The 19062-nt window shown below is 47.9% G+C and overlaps 10 protein-coding genes across 10 annotated transcripts; 5 read left to right on the plus strand and 5 right to left on the minus strand.

Annotated features, from left to right (window-relative positions):
• Positions 1–1154: 1154 nt before the first annotated feature.
• F5147DRAFT_584391 (uncharacterized protein) lies at positions 1155–1595 on the plus strand (the record flags this gene model as incomplete). The annotated part of the gene is made up of 2 exons (XM_041431789.1): positions 1155–1353; positions 1441–1595. The coding sequence occupies 2 exons, from the start codon at positions 1155–1157 to the stop codon at positions 1593–1595; spliced, it is 354 nt and encodes a 117-aa protein (XP_041288019.1).
• A 471-nt stretch (positions 1596–2066) lies between these two features.
• Positions 2067–2694, plus strand: F5147DRAFT_717506 (uncharacterized protein). Its single transcript, XM_041438653.1, has 2 exons — positions 2067–2232; positions 2286–2694. Exons 1-2 carry the CDS (start codon positions 2131–2133, stop codon positions 2424–2426), a joined length of 243 nt encoding a protein of 80 aa, XP_041288020.1. The 5' UTR covers positions 2067–2130; the 3' UTR covers positions 2427–2694.
• F5147DRAFT_840083 (uncharacterized protein) lies at positions 2665–4369 on the plus strand. Its single transcript, XM_041444271.1, has 7 exons — positions 2665–2822; positions 2892–3150; positions 3203–3288; positions 3336–3394; positions 3445–3451; positions 3508–3540; positions 3593–4369. The coding sequence occupies exons 1-7, from the start codon at positions 2792–2794 to the stop codon at positions 3970–3972; spliced, it is 855 nt and encodes a 284-aa protein (XP_041288021.1). The 5' UTR covers positions 2665–2791; the 3' UTR covers positions 3973–4369.
• A 453-nt stretch (positions 4370–4822) lies between these two features.
• F5147DRAFT_778523 (S-adenosyl-L-methionine-dependent methyltransferase) lies at positions 4823–5981 on the plus strand (the record flags this gene model as incomplete). The annotated part of the gene is made up of 5 exons (XM_041442143.1): positions 4823–4976; positions 5047–5235; positions 5300–5385; positions 5448–5655; positions 5704–5981. 5 exons carry the CDS (start codon positions 4823–4825, stop codon positions 5979–5981), a joined length of 915 nt encoding a protein of 304 aa, XP_041288022.1.
• A 407-nt stretch (positions 5982–6388) lies between these two features.
• F5147DRAFT_840085 (uncharacterized protein) lies at positions 6389–8222 on the minus strand. The gene is made up of 7 exons (XM_041444272.1): positions 7946–8222; positions 7659–7895; positions 7513–7544; positions 7438–7462; positions 7296–7386; positions 7127–7235; positions 6389–7075 (listed from the first exon to the last, which is right to left on the minus strand). The coding sequence occupies exons 1-7, from the start codon at positions 8026–8028 to the stop codon at positions 6699–6701; spliced, it is 954 nt and encodes a 317-aa protein (XP_041288023.1). The 5' UTR covers positions 8029–8222; the 3' UTR covers positions 6389–6698.
• Positions 8223–8515: 293 nt separating this feature from the next.
• Positions 8516–9124, minus strand: F5147DRAFT_396233 (uncharacterized protein). Its single transcript, XM_041429586.1, has 2 exons — positions 8953–9124; positions 8516–8899 (listed from the first exon to the last, which is right to left on the minus strand). The coding sequence occupies exons 1-2, from the start codon at positions 9014–9016 to the stop codon at positions 8559–8561; spliced, it is 405 nt and encodes a 134-aa protein (XP_041288024.1). The 5' UTR covers positions 9017–9124; the 3' UTR covers positions 8516–8558.
• Positions 9091–9577, minus strand: F5147DRAFT_840086 (uncharacterized protein; the record flags this gene model as incomplete). The annotated part of the gene is made up of 2 exons (XM_041444273.1): positions 9305–9577; positions 9091–9246 (listed from the first exon to the last, which is right to left on the minus strand). The coding sequence occupies exons 1-2, from the start codon at positions 9461–9463 to the stop codon at positions 9091–9093; spliced, it is 315 nt and encodes a 104-aa protein (XP_041288025.1). The 5' UTR covers positions 9464–9577.
• Positions 9578–10513: 936 nt separating this feature from the next.
• F5147DRAFT_778526 (NAD(P)-binding protein) lies at positions 10514–11846 on the minus strand (the record flags this gene model as incomplete). The annotated part of the gene is made up of 8 exons (XM_041442144.1): positions 10514–10890; positions 10942–11050; positions 11111–11201; positions 11253–11277; positions 11328–11359; positions 11409–11424; positions 11478–11707; positions 11764–11846. 8 exons carry the CDS (start codon positions 11844–11846, stop codon positions 10514–10516), a joined length of 963 nt encoding a protein of 320 aa, XP_041288026.1.
• Positions 11847–13532: 1686 nt separating this feature from the next.
• On the plus strand, positions 13533–14906 carry F5147DRAFT_747665 (Aldo keto reductase; the record flags this gene model as incomplete). The annotated part of the gene is made up of 6 exons (XM_041439970.1): positions 13533–13643; positions 14028–14100; positions 14138–14427; positions 14480–14539; positions 14569–14822; positions 14873–14906. 6 exons carry the CDS (start codon positions 13533–13535, stop codon positions 14904–14906), a joined length of 822 nt encoding a protein of 273 aa, XP_041288027.1.
• A 1283-nt stretch (positions 14907–16189) lies between these two features.
• Positions 16190–17933, minus strand: F5147DRAFT_717545 (NAD(P)-binding protein). Its single transcript, XM_041438654.1, has 8 exons — positions 17689–17933; positions 17403–17635; positions 17334–17349; positions 17253–17284; positions 17178–17202; positions 17035–17125; positions 16866–16974; positions 16190–16814 (listed from the first exon to the last, which is right to left on the minus strand). The coding sequence occupies exons 1-8, from the start codon at positions 17769–17771 to the stop codon at positions 16438–16440; spliced, it is 966 nt and encodes a 321-aa protein (XP_041288028.1). The 5' UTR covers positions 17772–17933; the 3' UTR covers positions 16190–16437.
• Positions 17934–19062: the final 1129 nt, after the last annotated feature.

Below are 19062 nucleotides of genomic sequence, written 5' to 3' on the forward strand. Positions count from 1 at the left end.
AGTGAGTCTTGGCTTGTGCCGCGAGTTCTCAAACTGTATTCTTGCCAAAGCATACTATTTCGTGCGTTCCAGGCGCAGGGTCATGTACTTCATCACTTACATCACGACCGTTGACGGTATATGATCTCAATATGATCTCGATGCTGTCGAAAGACAACAGGGAGCTCGCTACGAACCGAGAAGGAGTCGGCCTGAATGACATCAATGAGGTACCAGGGCGGGAAAATTTGAAGGAGGGCCCAATTAAACGGTGGTGCACAGGACCGGATGCTACTATATGCAACTCTCGAAGCTACAAGAAGCTTTGTCCATTCTTTTCAGGAGTCAGTATTTAAGGATTCTTGGGCGGACAGTAAGCCGCACGCCGGCCCTCCGAATCTAAGTGTATGTTGGCCGGTACGTCTTCCCCGACACTTGAAAATATATATGTCAATTTATACAGTATGTTGGACAGTCGAATTCGTCTGGGAATGCGTACCAAACCTGCCCCAAGCTATACACAAGCTGCCGCGGCCCGCTGCATTAGCTGTGGTCGACGTTTAAGTTCAACCAGCACGTGCGAAACCTGCTGCTCCGTCACTCCTTAGTTCATCCCCGGACCATCATCTTCCGGGGGACTCCAAACGTGCAGACCCTGTCAAGCACCACGAGATGTCACCCATTCCAGAGGGAGCGCCATACCCTGACTTGCCCTTGGCTCTTGTTTGCTCTCATACATCTCAAGGATCAATCATCCGGCAGACCTTGGAGGATAGAGCTCGCCCCCATCTACAGAGGTTTCCGACATCACTACTTTTTAGCCAGACGGGTAGGGAAGAGGGATATTCTATCATTTCCGCTACATCCTGATTGTTCATTATAGTTTATATATTGATCAACGTTCTCATCATTTGGCATCGTTTATTGTGTAATTCTTGTGCTTTATCGTATGAACAATTGAACAGTTGCAACTTCGTGCCTCTGTGAGGGTATCATCAGTTGCCTAACGCAGGGAGATAGACAAGAGGTAGACGCTGTGTGTAGCTGTTTTGTCATAAGCCACAGGAACGCTTGCTTCGTGTTCGTTCGCTGTCATATCTCACCACAATCTCGTTCTGTACGACGGTGCATATTTCACGATAAACCAAATTCAGGACGCACATCAAGATCTCCCAATGGCAACCATCGATTCCCAGGATCTCAGAGAACGATATATGTGCTTTCGAGTTCTGATCTTAGGGAGAGCAAACGCAGGCAAAACAACCATCCTTCAGAAGGTCTGCAACACCATGGAGCACCCAGAAATCTACGATACCAAAGGAAATAAGGTGCGAGTGAGGATCTATATCATGCACAGGATATCGTTTATCAATTGTGGGTAGATCGATGCTGCCGTCGCGGAATCCTCGATCAGGGTGTGTGTACCAACCATTTGCCCTGAGGGAATACATGTGCTGATAGACGCTCAGCATGGAAATCACGACATCGAAAACGAAATGGTGTTCAAAAGCAATCCCGGTTTCATCTTTCACGACTCGTGCGGTTTCGAAGTGGGCTCTGAAGAAGAATTTGAGAACATGAAGAAATTGGAGGAGCGAATTCACGCTATCTGGTAAGTAGCCCCCTTCTGACGTTGCGCACATTGTGATTGCCATTAGGTATTGTATTCTGATGGATGTGTAAGGATTGCCTATCCTCTACACACGGCCCGCACCTCATAGAACCAGCGTTCGCAATAGTCCATGTGACTCACTGATGCGAACAAGCTTTACGCTTCGTATCCGAGTCACGCGGATACATTTCTTTTAGTCAACCTCTCGAAACGCTCCGTTATCATTCTTGCATCATCCGTCTCACTATAACCTCTGCCTTTACACTTACCGTCACACATCTAGCAGAAAGTAACATGAAGGGGTGGACGGATGAAGCTGCCCGGTAGCTGGCAACCGAGCGTACTCGAACGTCGACGTCGATCACAAATGACAATATACGAGACTTAGCAATGAGTTAGCAAAAGCTCACGTGGTTTTGATATTCCTAAACAGGCTTATTCCTCACGTTACTCGAACAATCCGCTCTTGATCCAAATTCAATCTCTTACCAGTCCGTCTATCAACGGCTTGCCTCATTAGACGGGCTGGTCACCAGTCTATGTGTTGGTGTCTGCGTTCGTTGATGCATGTTTTCATTTGTCCCTGTCTGCCTGCACATATCCTTACCCATTCACAAATGCTGATGTGTTCCGTCCAGCTGGTGAGCACTTCAAGTTCATATCTTGACCCATACCTGTGATTTTGCATTTACAGTACTCGGGCCGTGGCTCAGAGCGCTCAGGCCAGAGCCAGGCCAAAGCCGCGGCTTTCGAGCCAAGCCGGGGTCACGTCGTCGTCGACGTTACGTGTATGATCAAGGCGTCTGATTCACTTCTCGTTACGCGCCCAAGTTGATCATACACGTTCCCCTCCGTTTCAACCGCCGCATCAATTGCTCTCCCATCGAGTAATCTCCCAGAGTCTTTTGATCTGTAAGGAACGTTACTTCGCTGACTACGGAACTCCCTTTGTACCACCGGCTATGGACTTTGTACCGGTTTGAAGTGCTACTATACCGTCTATGGTGTTTCGGTCGAACCGCTACAGCCACTCACTTAGATATAAAAGCACGTCCTTACTTTCAGTATTTACAGTGAACAATCCATCTCTCTTGATCCATCAATCCCTGTCGAACTCATTTAGCAGCATTATAGATCCAAGACACAGTCCCTTTCTCGTTCCTAGTCCAAACATCAGGCCCTTCATTCGTAAGAGCGCTTATGTCTGACCCCAAAGTATGGCTTATCACAGGTGAGTATTCTCATTCCCTATGGTGCGTATCAAATACAGAGATAGCATCGGCTTACGCCAATCATCTAGGTACATCATCAGGCTTTGGTCGCCGTTTAGTATCAATCGTTCTAGAACGCGGTGATCGCGTAGTCGCGACGGCCCGGTCTCTCCAGAAAATCCAAGATTTTCCCCAATCTCCAAATCTACACCTCCTAGAGCTCGATGTGACTTCCGGAACGACTGTCATCAAGGAACGCGTAGATGAGGCGGCCAAGGTGTGGGGCAGTATTGACGTGTTGGTGAACAATGCGGGTATTGGGCTGCTGGCAATCCTTGAGGAATGCGGGTAGGACATAGACATGTTCTTTTTCCGTGCCTAATGCATTGATCGGTTTCAGGGTGGACATCCTGACAAGACAATTCCGCCCTAATGTCTTGGGTGTGCTGGACGTCACGAATGCAGCATTACCATATATGCGTGAAAGTAAGTTTCCACGGGTTTGCATGCAACACACACTTTGAGCTCTGCAGGGAAGAGTGGTACAGTAGTTATTATCGGAAGTCGCAGCGCCTGGAGGCCTGAGATCAAGGTGAGTAGCATCATCTATGGTTGAGAGTGGTTGAACAACGTCTGTTTCAGGGACTTGGTGAGTCGTGTCTTTTAAGCTCTTCCGTGGGTGACCATTAATGCCACAACTGGCAGGCGCTTATGCCTCATCAAAGGCAGCTGTACAGGGTAAGTCGCGTTGAATCAATACGCGTCACATCATCACTGAAGAATCTTATAGCGATGGGCGAAACACTTGCCGTAGAACTCGCACCGTTCAACATACGCTTCCTGATCGTCGAGCCTGGCGCCTTCCGCACAGAAAACATATTAAGCAATAAATTTGACACGTGGACGAATCCTATACCTGATTATGATGAAACGCGAGCGGAGACACAGGTGATGTATGAGGCTATCCGTGGCAGGCAACCAGGAGACCCCATGAAGGCGATGAAATTCGTCGCAGACGTCGTAAGAGGAGAAGGCGTTGCAGCTGGGAGGGAGTGGCCATTGTATCTCGTCTTGGGAGAAGATGCAGAGAAAGATGTTAGAAATAAATGCATGATGATGTTGAAGCATCTTGATGAATGGCAGGACGTAATCCGGGACGTGAATCTATGAACCGATCTACAACATTACACGACTATGTATATAGTAAACATTATGAATACAGAGTGTAGATGAGCTTGTTTACTGCACTTGATTCTTTTTGCTTTGGATTTTGATGTCTCCAGCTTCGCGCCTAGAAATTCAACGAATACATTTTCGCCACCTCTTTATACTGCAATTTCTGGAAAACCTCACCTATTGGACAGAAGTCCTGTATTACAAGGAAGTTCAGAGTAGGCCGCCCGTCACCTTCACTTTTGCTCTTGCTGCACGTGGGTGACAAGATATATTTATTTGGAATGAATATCTCAATAGTTGATTGGTTGGTTATGTATTGAGAGATGTAGGTCTGAACTTTGAAGTGCTGAATGGTGAAGTCTAGAGTATTGGTAGGATGATTGTTGCGATGAGGTTTAGGCAGAATGATCAAATGTGAAAACAGTGGTGTAATTTGCTTATATAGCATCCGCCTGCTCACGTGCGGCAGCAACCACTGGCAGCAGGCCTACTCTGAACTCCCGTAATAATTGTTATTTATCAATGTCATCTCCTTCACGAGTCTGGGCTTCCATTCCACAACTCAGCCTGCTGCCAGTGCTCCCGGCCGAAGTACGTTGGCACAAGATCACTTATTCTGGGCGTTGGGAATTTTAATACTGAGCTCCCTAATAACTTTTCCCCCGAGCGGGTACCTCCTGCTCGGATCCCCAAGTGCTTCCGATAGCACCGACGACCATATTTACATCGACCGTCATCTCAAGACCATCTGACATGCTCTTTGAGATATTTATATTTCCTGTATGTCCTCATGAATAGTTCTTAAGCGTTATCGTTGACTGCGTGGACATTCGCTGCCTCTGCGATGGCGACTTTTGCTAACTCCTCTTTCGACACCGCCATCTATGCGACCTCCAGGCCTACCTACCCTAGCTCCCTGTTTGACTTCATATTCCAGTACCACGAACGCAACGAGGGTGCAAGATGGGATAGAGCAGTGGACCTTGGTTGTGGGACGGGTCAGTTTTAACTATGCTCAATTTGGAGGGCTTGGACTCTCGACCTAATGTTGATCATTCGGGATTCCAGGTCAAGCAACAGTCGAGCTCGCACGCTTCAAGCGCGTCACTGGCGTCGACCCAAGCTCTAAGATGATCGAAGTTGCTCAAGGTACCCTCAAGAATACGCCAGAGAGCACCGGTCAATATGAGTACATACAGGCGAACGCAGAGAGTCTAACATTCTTGGAGGATAGCAGTGTCGATCTAGTCATTGCTGGTGCGTGTGTTAGATAGGATAAACCTGGTAGTACTGTTTGTTCATGATGTCTGTGTGGTTGCAGCCCAGGCATGCCATTGGTTCGATTGGAACAAAATGTGGCCTGAGCTCGCAAGGGTGCTGAGGAAGAACGGGAGTGCTGCATTCTGGGTTTGTATTCCCATCTCCGAGTCATTATTTGTCCAGTCATTCCTAACATTTATCTGACCTAGATTTATTCCGAGTTCCGCTTCACCCGCTATCCGTCCCTTACACAGAACATCAACGCTTATAGCCAAGGGATCGATCCACTGCACAGCGTTGGCCCATACTGGCAGCAACCCGGCCGTTCGATTTTAGAAAACCACCTGGTTGAGGTGCCAGATGGCAATGAAGCTGTACCTGGTGCGTTCACTGACTTTGAGAGAGTCTTCTTCACAGGTCTGTCTTGAACTTATTGATACGTGACACTGTACTGATGCATAGCAGGTGACCACTACCCATCTCTCCCTTCCTCACGCTCCGTGATCTTGCACAAGAAGATGACGTGGGATGACCTGCTATCTTATCTCAATACATGGAGCTCGTTGCATACGTTCCGTCAGCACAACCCCACGGATGCGGAGAACCCGCGTGGAGATGTTGCATTGCGGTTCTGGAAAGATCTTAAGGAGGGTGCCGAACGGGAGGATGGGAGAGCCGTGGAAGGACATGATGAAGTAGACATTGAATGGCCGGTGGCGATGATAATGGTTAAGAGAGCGTAAGGGTGCTAGCAGTAGATATTCTTTCGTGGGAGACTTGCAGATCACCTGACTAGAGACTATCTAGGCAACTGTCAACCCCATGACTGGGAAGGCCAGCAAGGTTACCATGTCCCCAAAATCAGCTTAACAAATACAGTACTAACAGAACTGGACGTTTCACTATGCTATCACGTCTCGTCAGAGCAGTTCCCGCAGTGAGATCCTCGCCTGTTTTCGGTGACGGACTAACAATCAACAATACAACTATATCAGCATCCTCGCATTTTTTCGAGTGCAATTTTGTCACCTGTGATGCAGAATCATACCCTCTCCGAGGTGGCCCGTCATGAGATCCGCCCGCTGACCTTATCGATAAGAGCTATCATTGACAAGTGTTTTTTTTGGTCACTGAACATCCTGTAGAATTCCGAGTCATCTGAACAAGCTTGTGACACGTTGCAATCTCATGTTTAGCCTCCAGAACGTGCGGACTACCGGCAGTATGTCCAGAACGCTTCTGGACAACGTAGGTAAGTATATTTCACGTTTGCGTAGGCTAATTATAACACAGCAGTGCTGTCTCCCGTCCGGGCAGAATGCGACAGCTGTCACAGAAGTTCCATGCATCAACAGGGATAATTTTTCCATCATAATTTAGTGCTGAGATTAACGTCCTTGTCCATTCGACACCTCCTGGAGGTACGGCTATTCGTCTTCATCAATAAAACAAATCCTCCATCAAATCCCCCTCTCCTCCAAAAACTTATCCACAGTATCCCAAAGCTCCTTTGCAAGTCCCTCATCTGTCGCCACCTTCGTTGGCTTCGTTATCTTGCCTACCGGTCTTAAATACATGCCTTTGTACTTCTCGCGTTGTTTGGCGACGTCTTCCGACGCAGCTGCAAACACCGAGGTATATGCACCCTGGTCTGGACGTACAAAGAAGAGGGGCACGATAGGCTTGAGGATGAACTGGAGATAGGATACGGCTGGTTTAGGGCGGATGGTGTCGACTGTTCCAGGGTGAATGGCGATAACGGTGATGGGAGAGCCAACAGCGGTGAGGTGTCGCTGAAGTTCAGAAGCGTAGAGTATATTCATCAGTTTCGACATGACTAGTGAAGGGGTTTCGTGAGACAGAAGATACCGATGGATGACCGACGTACAATAGCGCGCGAAGCTGGGTGCAAGGGAACTCTTGAGCTCATTGTTAAGATCATCAAGGTTACGGAAACGATGTTCCCCTGATACAAACCGGTAGCCGTCTGAAGCGACCTGGATGGTGGTATGGAACTGTGAGTTTTCGGGGTGCACGGGTGCAGCATGTTCACATACGACGACTATGCGGACGTCTGAATTTGGTTCTGCTGCAGTCTTGTCCAGCAGCGGTTGAAGGGTGCGTGTCAGGACGACATGGCTGATGACGCTGGAATGAATAGGTGAGTGCTTGGTACATGTTTTTCCCCAGAAGACGCACTTGACCATCACTATCTCCTGAACTCCTGGGATGTTGTGTAAGTGCAGATCCTTACGGAGCGAGACCAAAGCTTACCATCCGGCGTCATGGCATAATTCTCAATCAACCTATAGGGCATTCAGTACCAATCACGCCCATGCGAGCGGAACAGCTTACATCGCAGCATTGTGAACTGTGATTCATTCAGCATGCCGAAATCACGAACGAACAGAAACATATACTGACTGAGAACATCCAATCTATTCTCCTGCTTCATAAATACCTCTGCTGCTTTTTTCGCATTTCGAGGGTCCTTCAAATCGAGTTCCAACCAGATAACATCGCCGTTTCCAGGACCCAGTCCCTCTGCTTTCAGTTGCGCGATCGCCTCCTCTGCCCTACTTTGGTTGCGTGCGGCCATGTACACCTTGGCACCATGACGTGCCAGGTGCTTCACAGTCGAGTAGCCGATACCTGCGCTACAAAGCAGCTGTGTGAATAAAATCCGTGTGATGAGTGACATGCTCACTTTCCGCCTGTGATAAGTACGACTTTACCAGACAAGTCTGGGAGGTCAGTGACTGGGTCGAATGGCTTTGAGAAGAAACCCATCGTGCTGAAATAATCAAATGCAACAAGAAAGAGGGAGAAAGAATGGAAGGTAGATATCGGGCACAGTTAACCGTTTGTATATAAGGCGATCGTGATGATTAGATGATTGGGCGACGACATGGTTTGTCAATAGTACGTGTGTCAGTTCACGTAGTAAGTAATACGTGGTGCTGGCAGCGCAAGTGTATGGAGGCCAGGACCACCGCGGCGCTCTTGCAAATTCATACCAGATAAGGCAAGCTTCGTACACTTCAAGAAGTCCAAATGATGTACAACAATGTCAATTGGTGCTGTAGACGTGTCCGGAGCCAAGAATATGTAGATACCGAGTCTAGACGCACTAGACTCTGCTACCGTATGATGAGTATCACCGGACACGACCACTGGCAGCACCTGCTGAAATTTAAACTCCGTGCTTCGCCCCCGCATAGGGAAGAAAGGTAGCGGGAAGCACGCTCTGTTCCACTCATGGAGGTGTATCATACCGACATTCGTGTCGTCTACCTAGACTCGTAACCAGTCTGGACTCGCTAAGTCACTGTCAGGGAAGCAAGTTGGCACAGGAAGTCACAAGCGGTTGTGTACTTACAATGGACATAGTTGATACACCAGATCATAATGTACACAGTCATTCCCCATACACTCGGATCACGGGGAAGCAATAGAGCAGTACTTACAGCGAGAAATGCAATTGCAATAAAGAAGTATATTGACCACACATCATGCGCCTGCAATGAATAAGAGAAGAGTGAAGCTGCAGATGCCGGGCCGATTATCTTTGCTACTGCGACAACCACCATAACGATTCCATTGGTCGTTCCGAGCGAGGCGCGATTGGGAGCAGCTGCTCTGATGAACAATATCATGCAGGCTATGAGTTCTTCTCAGTTCAACAGAATGCAGGAAGTGCTGGGATTAACATACGGGAGCACAGGATCAGGCCGGTCTTCAGCGTAAGCTGGACGACAACACACAGCCATATCGCCATACCTATTCCATAGGCCCGAGCCAGACTGCTGATCGGGAGAGCAATCCCCCAATGAGTGGTCTAATGAAAAATGGTCAGGGTATGAGCTGCATAGTACGATGATTCTTGGAGAGAATAGCATCATGGACTGAACGAAAGGGCAAAAACGATGAAGACATGCTTACAAGGATGCCGGCATAGTGTCCAACCTGGGATTCGTCTCCGTGAGTGACTCCAATGTTTCTAATGAGCTTGACAAAGTCCAGTTGTGGTCAGATATAAGTCCAACGAAGGGAATATACTACTCACTTGGGGTATAAACGGGGCAAGGGTCCGAGAAGAAAGAAAATCTGGCACCTCCAAGAGCAGCAGAATCCAAAATCGATCCCAGGGAAGAGGTGTCTTGGCCGTTGGCTGCTCTGGTAGTTGCAGAAGAGGTGTCTCCTCGTCACTCTGCGGCGCAATCATGGTGGTGCGAGGGAATGACTCGTATGAGAAATGCAACTCGTGAAATCATTCCAATGATGCGGTTGCTGACCGGCTTGTTGGCTGGCTGATCGATAAGGCCTACAAAGCAGTCCACATGATTTCTGGGTTAGTGTAGCCACTTGCAACAAATTGTTCCACTAGCGGCCGTATAGCTTCAGTCTGAAGCTGAAACTTATGCGTTAAATTTGCGAGAGCTGCTAGCGCTGGAATCAATGTACTTACGAGCAATGGGATACCCATTTCTTTCTCGAGGGTTGGGCATCTAGTGAAGAACGTCAGGCCTATGAAATTGGGATGCAAGTGAACAAAGTTCATATCATTGAATGGATACTAACTGCTTATACATAGGCGTGACTCAGTGGACTGTGAACGAAGCAGTAGGTGCACTGATGACTCACTCAATTGAAGAAGCATGTCAAGTTGCACTCTTCAAGTTCTAACTGGCTTACCGATGCTGCATATTTGAGCCATGGCTCCGTTCCATCGTCTAGGTCCGTCTGAGTCAGGCTGGGGTCGGTCGGTCGGTACTCAAGCTCAGGTTCTAGGATATGTCCATTGTAAGTACACAACCGCTTTGTGACCTCCTGTGACGGCAATATTTGAGTGTACTAACAAATAGTTCAAAAGACGAGAACAAACAGTGATCGGACTTCAAAATAAGTCGCGGCAAATCGGCAAATCGAACCGTAACCTATCGTCCACCATACAGCTGAACAAGCTAGTGACACGTTGCAATCTCATGTTTAGCCTCCAGAACGTGCGGACTACCGGCAGTATATGTTCAGAACGCTTCTGGACAACGTAGGTAAGTCTATTTCATGTTTGTGTAGGCTGATTATAGCACAGTAGTGCTGTCTCCCGTCCGGGCAGAATGCGACAGCTGTCACAGAAGTTCCATGCATCAACAGGGATAATTGTTCCATCATAACTTAGTGCTGAGATGAACGTCCTTGTCCATTCAACACCTCCTGGAGGTACGGCTATTCGTCATGCATCAATCTCAGTTCATCGAATAAAACAAGACTTCCATCAAATCCCCCTCTCCTCCAAAAACTTATCCACAGTATCCCAAAGCTCCTTTGCAAGTCCCTCATCCCTCGCCACCTTCGTCAGCTGTGTTATCTTGCCTACCGGTGTTAAATACATGCCCTTATACTTCTCACGCTGCTTGGCGACGTCTTCCGACGCAGCTGCAAACACCGAGGTATATGCGCCCTGGTCTGGTTGTAAAATGAAGAGGGACACGATGGACTTGAGGATGAGCTGGATGTGGGATAGGGGTTGTTGATGGCGGATGGTGTCGACTGATCCAGGGTGAATGGCGATAACGGTGATGGGAGAGCCAACAGCGGTGAGGTGTCGTTGAAGTTCAGAAGCATAGAGTATATTCATGAGTTTCGACAAGCCTAGTGAAGGAATTTCGTGAGACAAAATATACCAATGGACGACCGACGTACAATAACGCGCGAAGCTGGGTGAAAACAAACTCTTGAGCTCGTTGTTAAGGTCATCAAGGTTACGGAAACGAGGTTTCCCTGATACAAACCGGTAGCCGCATGAAGCGACCTGGATGGTAGTATGGAACTGTGAGTTTTCGGGGTGCACGGGTGCAGTATATTCACATACGACGACTATGCGGACGTCTGAATTTGGTTCTGCTGCTGTCTGGTCCAGCAGCGGTTGAAGGGTGCGTGTAAGGGCGACATGGCTGATGACGCTGGAATGAATAGGTGAGTGCTTGGTACATGTTTTTTCCCAGAAGATGCACTTGACCATCACTGTCTCCTCAATTCCTGGGATGTTGTGTAAGTGTAGATCTTTACGGAGCGAGACCAAAGCTTACCATCCGGCGTCATGGCATAATTCTCAATCAACCTATAGGGCATTCAGTATCAATCACGCCCATGCGAGCGGAACAGCTTACGTCGCGGCATTGTGAACTGTGAATCATTCAGCATGCCAAAATCGTGAACGAACAAAAACATATACTGACTGAGAACATCCAATCTCTTCTCCTGCTTCATAAATACCTCTGCTGCTTTTTTCGCATTTCGAGGGTCCTTCAAATCGAGTTCCAACCAGATAACATCGCCGTTCCAAGGACCCAGTCCCTCTGCTTTCAGTTGCTCAATCGCCTCCTCTGCCTTGCTTTGGTTGCGTGCGGCCATGTACACCTTAGCACCACGACGTGCCAGGTGCTTCACAGTCCAGTAGCCGATACCTCTGCTACAAAACAGCCGCTGTGTGAATAAAATCCGTGTGATGAGTGACATACTCACTTTCCACCTGTGATAAGTACGACTTTACCAGACAAGTCTGGGAGGTCAGTGACTGGGTCGAATGGCTTTGAGAAGAAACCCATGGTGCTGAAATAAATAAATGCAACTAGAAAGAGGGAGAAACAATCATTGAAGGTAGATATCGGGCACAGTTAACTGTTTGTATATAAGGCGATCATGATGATTAGATGATTGGGCGACGACATGGTTTGTCAATAGTACGTGTGTCAGTTCACATAGTAAGTAATACGTGGTGCTGGCAGCGCAAGTGTATGGAAGCCAGGACCACCGGGTGACCACGCTCTATTTGCAAATTCATACCATATAAGGCAAGGACCTCGTACGTCCAAACAACAATGTCAATTGGTGCTGTAGACGTGTGCCGGAGCCAAGAATATGTAGATACAGAGTCTAGACGCACTAGACTCTACTACCGTATGATGGGTATCACCGGCACGAACCAGAACCTGCTGAAATTTAAACTCTGTGCTTCGCCCCCGCACAGGGAAGAAAGGTAGCGGGAGCACGCTCTGTTCCACTACATGGAGGTATATCATACCGTCATTCGTGTCATCTACCTAGACTCGTAACCAGTCTGGACTCGCTAAGTCACTAGACGTCAGGGAAGCAATATAGTCGTCGTATCTCCAGTAATTTTTATGGTCGTACTGATATTTTGAATGCTAACCAATCCGTGAAGTGTACAGCTGGTCGCCATATATAGTATGTGCGTCAGTGCTGTACACCATGACGGAGTGGACACTATTGACACCGAGCCGACGGCCGTGCTTATATGTTAGAAAAACATAACCCCTATGTCTCTCACATCTGTCGACATCATGCCTCCCATTGCCAAACGAGACCTCACTGTAGAAGATACAACCGAATTGCTTCATAAGCTCGAGGAATTTCGTTCTGACCTTGATGAAGTATACAACTTGAAGGATTTGCTTGCTGGTCTGATCGATAAACTCCGAGAACCGCGTGAAGACGTTAAGGTGATGTGAATGACGCTGAATTGTTCACAGCGCTGATCAGCCTCTCCTTAGGACGTTTCCCTCTCTTTGGGGATATCGTCTGGTCCACTTTTTCTGACCAACGACAAGAGGCAAGAAGTCGAAACCCTTGGATTTACCGAAATACCAGGGTGTCTTCCGATTGAGACAACACGATTTCTGATAAGTTTAGTGCGCGGCCACGTCGCAACGGTGGTATGTTACGGTGGCTGATTTCCATGATCGACTGTATATTCATTTAAACTCCAAAGACGGAAGCTGGATGTCGCATCTTGATCAACATACTCTTGTTGAGAGTTGTATCGGTCTTGTGTCCGGATACCACGACGGTGAACATAATTCCAGAATTCCCTATCCCTAGCACGATCTTCAACCAAGGGTCTGCCAAACGTTCGTTCAGTGGCGTCGTCGACTTCCTGGTGACTAAACTCCCCGCTCGGTACACCGGTCAGTCATTTTCTGTCGCGTACTAGAATGGAATTGAATCGTTCTTTAGAATTCCTCCTGGACGATCCGACCATAGCACTGACGTATTTCCGAAACAATCAGGAACTAATGTCGTCCAACATCTTCGAAGCCAATCTCGATAGGGTTCAGGTCGGTCTATCTCGAGCTACAATTGCTGCGGCTTCATATTGCCGATTGCAGGGGTTAGCTCTCTGTCGTTCTATGTTCCGTGACGTAGTCTAACTTTATGATAGCTTATCTGTCATCAGGGGTGTTGTCACCAGCGGAGAACAGTGGATTTTCTTCATGTACAAAAGGCACCCAGATGGCACTGGGCGAGTTCTATCTTCTCCCCAGTACACTCTGGGACAGAGTCTCGAAAATCTAGCCTTGGTTCTTGGCCTCTTGCGAGATACGGTGCGACTGAATTCTCGTATCTCATTTTTGCATCCTCACTGTTTCGAATAGATTGATAACCCAACTAGCTCCGACTATACATTCTTCACTACTACGTGACAGATATATGGTCGTACATAGGGCCTGACATGGGTAGAGGGTGCCCGAGTACCCGCCTGGGTGGAACCCGCAGGTAGTGGCATGTGGGTTCGGGTGCTACGGGCTTCAGCCCATCTAAGGAATGTGAAGGTATCAGCGAACTGAACACTGCAAATTTCAAAGCCTAGTAAGGAATGGTATAAAGAAGGATGATAAAATTACGTACTTGTTTGTAACCACCCTTTCTGAGGAAGAGTTCACATAGCATTGGGAGACGTTGCAGGACTACATGTACGAACTCCATAGTACAGGATCCCTCGTTCCCAGATCATCATCGTCACCAAATACTATGGCCTTGTCGCAAACGATCATTCCATCCGTCATTCTTCATGCCCAATCTCAATAACCTGCCCGAGTACGTGGCCCGTCTTGCGCTGCAATCTTCAACGCTATCAATGCGTCCCTCGCTCGTCTCGATACTCCATACATCAATCTCTTGCAGATACACCGCTTCGACCCTTCAGTCACCCCTCAGGAAACCTTGAAAGCGCTTCACGACCTCGTGCAGAGCGGTAAAGTCGGTTATATTGGTGCCAGTTCCATGCGTTGCCGGCAGTTTGCCATGTTGAATGACGTGGCCTCTCGCAATGGTTGGACGACGATTATCAGCATGCAGGATGAGTACTTGCTACTCTACCGCGAGAAGGTGTGTCCCTAAAAATCACAACGTTTGCTCTCCAGTTTAGCATCATGTTTAGGAAAGCGAGATGCTCGCTTACTGCAAATACAACGGTATCGGTGTTATCCCTTATGCTCTGGTCTCCTCGCACGTCCCGTTGGCACAGAGTCGATGCGTCATAATTCTACCAAGGGAACTGTTTTGGAGAGAAAGGTGACCAGTGCGGACGTGACTATCATCAATCGCGTGGAAGAGCTTTCCAAGAAGAAAAACTGCAAGATGAGCCAGATTGCGCTGGCCTGGGTTGCATCAAAGGCGTCGAGCCCTATCGTTGGTATCAGTTCTATACATAGGTTGCAGGAGAGTATCATCGACGGAATTGAGCTCACCCCGGAGGAAATAAAATACCTGGAGAGCCATGCGTATTCTGCTCGCTTGGTTACTCGACATGAGACTGACGACGCCTTTACAGGTATGAACCCAAGGCCATCGGTGGCCACCTTTAGGTGCTGGCAGTCAACCTACAGCGCCAAAGAAGATACACCAGCCAAATCTGTAGCACTTTGTATTACCACCATCAATGCAACGCATGAGTGGAGAATGATTATATCAATTTCGAAAGCCTGCATTACTAGAGAAACATCGCCGGCCGGAAATCCGTGCTCCTGGGTCGTTATCTTGCAACAGCTAGCTCGGTGATCGTGCACTTAGACTTAAAGGGAGCTCTTCGTCGGTGTAGTCCTCGAAGGTGAATATATGCGGCACATGACTCGGAAGACTTGGATTATGACTGAAGAATTTCTCGATCTGAAGGCTGTATAGTAGCCGGCAAGGATGAGAACAAGACTTTTAATGCGGTTCTCCATCTCTGCTAACAGGAAGTCCAGAACATTGCTATCAGACCCGCCCTATACGCTAAGTAGCTGATAGGCCTCATCGATGAATATGGCACCATCGCCGACTTTCATAACGTCCTCGATGAGCTTCTTTGCACCACTGACGCCATCATGTGCCAGGCTGGCTCCTGTAGTTTCCTCAGTGAATGCGTCTCCTAGAAGTACTTGTATTAATTCGAGAAACTAGGCATATAGCCTTGCGACTGTTGTTAAAATTTTAAATTAGCGCAAGAAAATTACACGAAGAAGGGTTCCTACCTGTCCCTGGATTTCCCATGAGCGCAAGATTCAGACGCCACTGATCCTTGGGAAAGAACATTGAGTTGCGAGAAGGCCTCGAGAACTTGCTGGTGTTATGTCGTTGAAAGGGCACTTGTAAAGTCCATTGGGAGATTTTCAATCGCGTCTCGAGCAGCGAGCGATAAAGGTCGTACGAAACTCATGCACATGATTGAAACTTGACATGGCGTATAGTTTGAGCGAGAGCAGCAGACAGGAGCAGACACATAACTTGCAAGTTGTAAGTTCGCAAGCACCTCCGGCATCACCGGCATCTGTCAAATTTCAAACTCCTCGCTTCGCCTGCCAAATTTCTCCGGGATCGACCAGTCTGACTACGTCAAATAATTACATCAAAGACGTAGTCCAGACTGGTTACGAGTCTATCATCTACCATGATAGACATCTTGCTGTCTTACGCAGCTTAGCAACCCGGCTTTTCTATATATCACCATATGCTAGTTTTCAAACAGGTCTTGGCTACTCCCGCTCGAGCGCTCTTGATCTCCAGTTTCTAGAGATTGACCACCTGACTTTCCATAATTCGGACTATGAAATACATAAGAACTCGCACAGCTGGACTGATTCAACGTTCGTCATTCATTGCAACAGACGAAGGGCCGACAAATCGATTATAAAGAAATGTCATACAGTAAGATGTAAAACACAATAGAAAGATGTACTACACAAAGGAGAGGAAAAGCGCGCAGCCTGGATGGGCACCAGTGCCGTGCATCAACAGGGATAATTGTTCCATCATAATTTAGTGCTGAGATTAACGTCCTTGTCCATTCAACACCTCTTGGAGGTACGGCTGCTCGTCATGCATCAATCTCAGTTCATCAATAAAACAAATCTTCCATCAAATCCCCTTCTCCTCCAAAAACTTATCCACAGTATCCCAAAGCTCCTTTGCAAGTCCCTCATCCATTACCACCTTCGTTGGCTCCGTTATCTTGCCTACCGGTGTTAAATACATGCCCTTGTACTTCTCGCGTTGCTTGGCCACTTCTTCCGACGCAGCTGCAAACGCCGAGTTATATGCACCTTGGTCTGGATGTAAAAAGAAGAGGGACACGATGGGCTTGACGATGAACTTGAAGTGAGATAGGGGTGGTTTATCGCTGAAGGTGTTGACTGCTCCAGGGTGAATGGCGATAACAGTAATAGGAGAGCCAACAGCGGTGAGGTGTCGTTGAAGTTCAGAAGCGTAGAGCATATTCATGAATTTCGACATGCCTAGTAAAGGGATTTCGTGAGACAGAATATACCAATGGACGACCGACGTACAATAACGCGCGAAGCTGGGTGAAAGCGAACTCTTGAGCTCGTTGTTAATATCATCAAGGTTGCGGAAACGAGTTTCCCCTGATACAAACCGGTGGGCCTCTGAAGCGAGCTGGATGGTGGTATGGAACTATGAGTTTTCGGGATGCACGGGTGAAGTAGGTTCACATACGACGACTATGCGGACGTCTGAATTTGGTTCTGCTGCTGTCTGGTCCAGCAGCGGTTGGAGGGTGCGTGTCAGGACGATATGACTGATGACGCTGGAATGAATAGGTGAGTGCTTGGTACATGTTTTTTAGCCAGGAGACGCACTTGACCATCACTATCTCCTGAACACCTAGGATGTTGTGTAAGTGCAGATCTTTACGGAGCGAGACCAAAACTTACCATCCGGTGTCATGGCATAACTTTCAACCAACCTATAGGGCATTCAGTATCGATCACGCCCATGCAAGCGGAGTAGCTTACACCGCAGCATTGTGAACTGTGAATCATTCAGCATGCCAAAATCGTGAACGAACAGAAACATATACTGACTGAGAACATCCAATCTCTTCTCCTGCTTCATAAATTCCTCTGCCGCTTTCTTCGCGTTCCGAGGGTCCTTCAAATCGAGTTCCAACCAGATAATATCGCCGTTCCCAGGACCCAGTCCCTCTGCTTTCAATTGCGCGATCGCCTCCTCTGCCTTGTTTTGGTTGCGTGCGGCCATGTACACCTTAGCACCACGACGTGCCAGGTGCTTCACAGTCGAGTAGCCGATACCTGCACTACAAAGCAGCTATGTGAATAAAATTCGAGTCATGAGAGAGATAGTACTCACTTGCCACCTGTGATAAGTATGACTTTACCAGACAAGTCTGGGAGGTCAGTGACTGGGTCGAATGACTTTGAAAAGAAACCCATGGTACTGAAATAAATAAATGCAACAAGAAAGAGGGAGAAACAACGAAAGGTAGATGTCGAGCACAGTTAGCTGTTTATATACAGGGCGGTCGTGATGATTAGATGATTGGCCGACATGCTTTGTCAATAGTACCGGTGACCGTGTGTCACAGTCAGTGTACACGCAAGTACCACAGCAAGCTAAACTCCGAGGCAACTCCGAGGTGTCGGAAATTAGTCTGTCCGTCGGCTTGAAAAAAGGATGACTTGTACTATTCCTTTGGTTTTCCTTAAACTTTAACTTGAAAGGGAGACTGTAGTCTGTCAGTACTTCAGTCCCGGGCCATTGGGGGAGCCGGCCTGAGCCTGCAGGAATAGTACGACAGTTTGCATTTTAACTTCACCAGTTGACCAATTGAAGTCACCGAATAGGCTTTAGACTCTTCGCCGCCAACCCATTAATGCAATTAGCGCCTGAAGTCAACACAGCAGCCTCGAGGCCCACCCTTTCTTCAACTTCTTGTCGTACACCACTTTGATCATTAACCTCAACTATGAATGACCCCAATCAATTGGGGAGCTTGAGGTCAGAAGTTCCTCCTCCGGACATCGAGACACCCAACGAACCAAACGCTGCTGAGCGCCCGGGACTCGTGGCTGATGTTCATGAGGATGATTAATTGATATATGGTTGAAACGCAATGTCAATAATCCATCCTTAGGGCCGACCCCGTGGCAAAATCTGTCGTTTTCTGGGGAAGGTTAGGAATGATGCAATCAAAAAGATTTCCGTAAGTCGAGACTCAAAATCAATTACTGGGATCCCATGGATAAGACTGATATCTTACACAAGCGCTCGAAGTTCAACGATTCATACAGCCGCGACTCTGTTCAGGTAGGCGACATTCCGATTTCCGCTCTCTTAGGGGAGAGACTCAGAAAGAACATCATCTCGGAAACAGACGATACGATACAACAGTATAACAAAGTGTTGGATGCACTCATGCAAAATTTCCGCGACTAAGTTGCTCGCAGCATAGCAATCTACATTCACCGTACAAGGATTCGGACGTGCTTCTGACTCGACATCCATTCACACTTCTACAGGTAAAATACTGGAATTCAATGCTATGGCTTATGCGGAGGCTGCAGGACTAGATACTAAGCGATGCCTGTCAGGGACGGACGCGCACGGACATTCTCTCCGATATCGTGGGATGAATCAATGACAACAGAGATGATGTTCCACACATGCTATGGCTACCCGGCCCTGCAGGGACTGGTAAACCAGCCGTTGCTCACACGATCGCTA

Source organism: Suillus discolor (assembly GCF_016758755.1).
Source record: "Suillus discolor strain FC423 chromosome Unknown F5147scaffold_72, whole genome shotgun sequence".
Taxonomy (NCBI): Eukaryota; Fungi; Basidiomycota; class Agaricomycetes; order Boletales; family Suillaceae; genus Suillus; species Suillus discolor.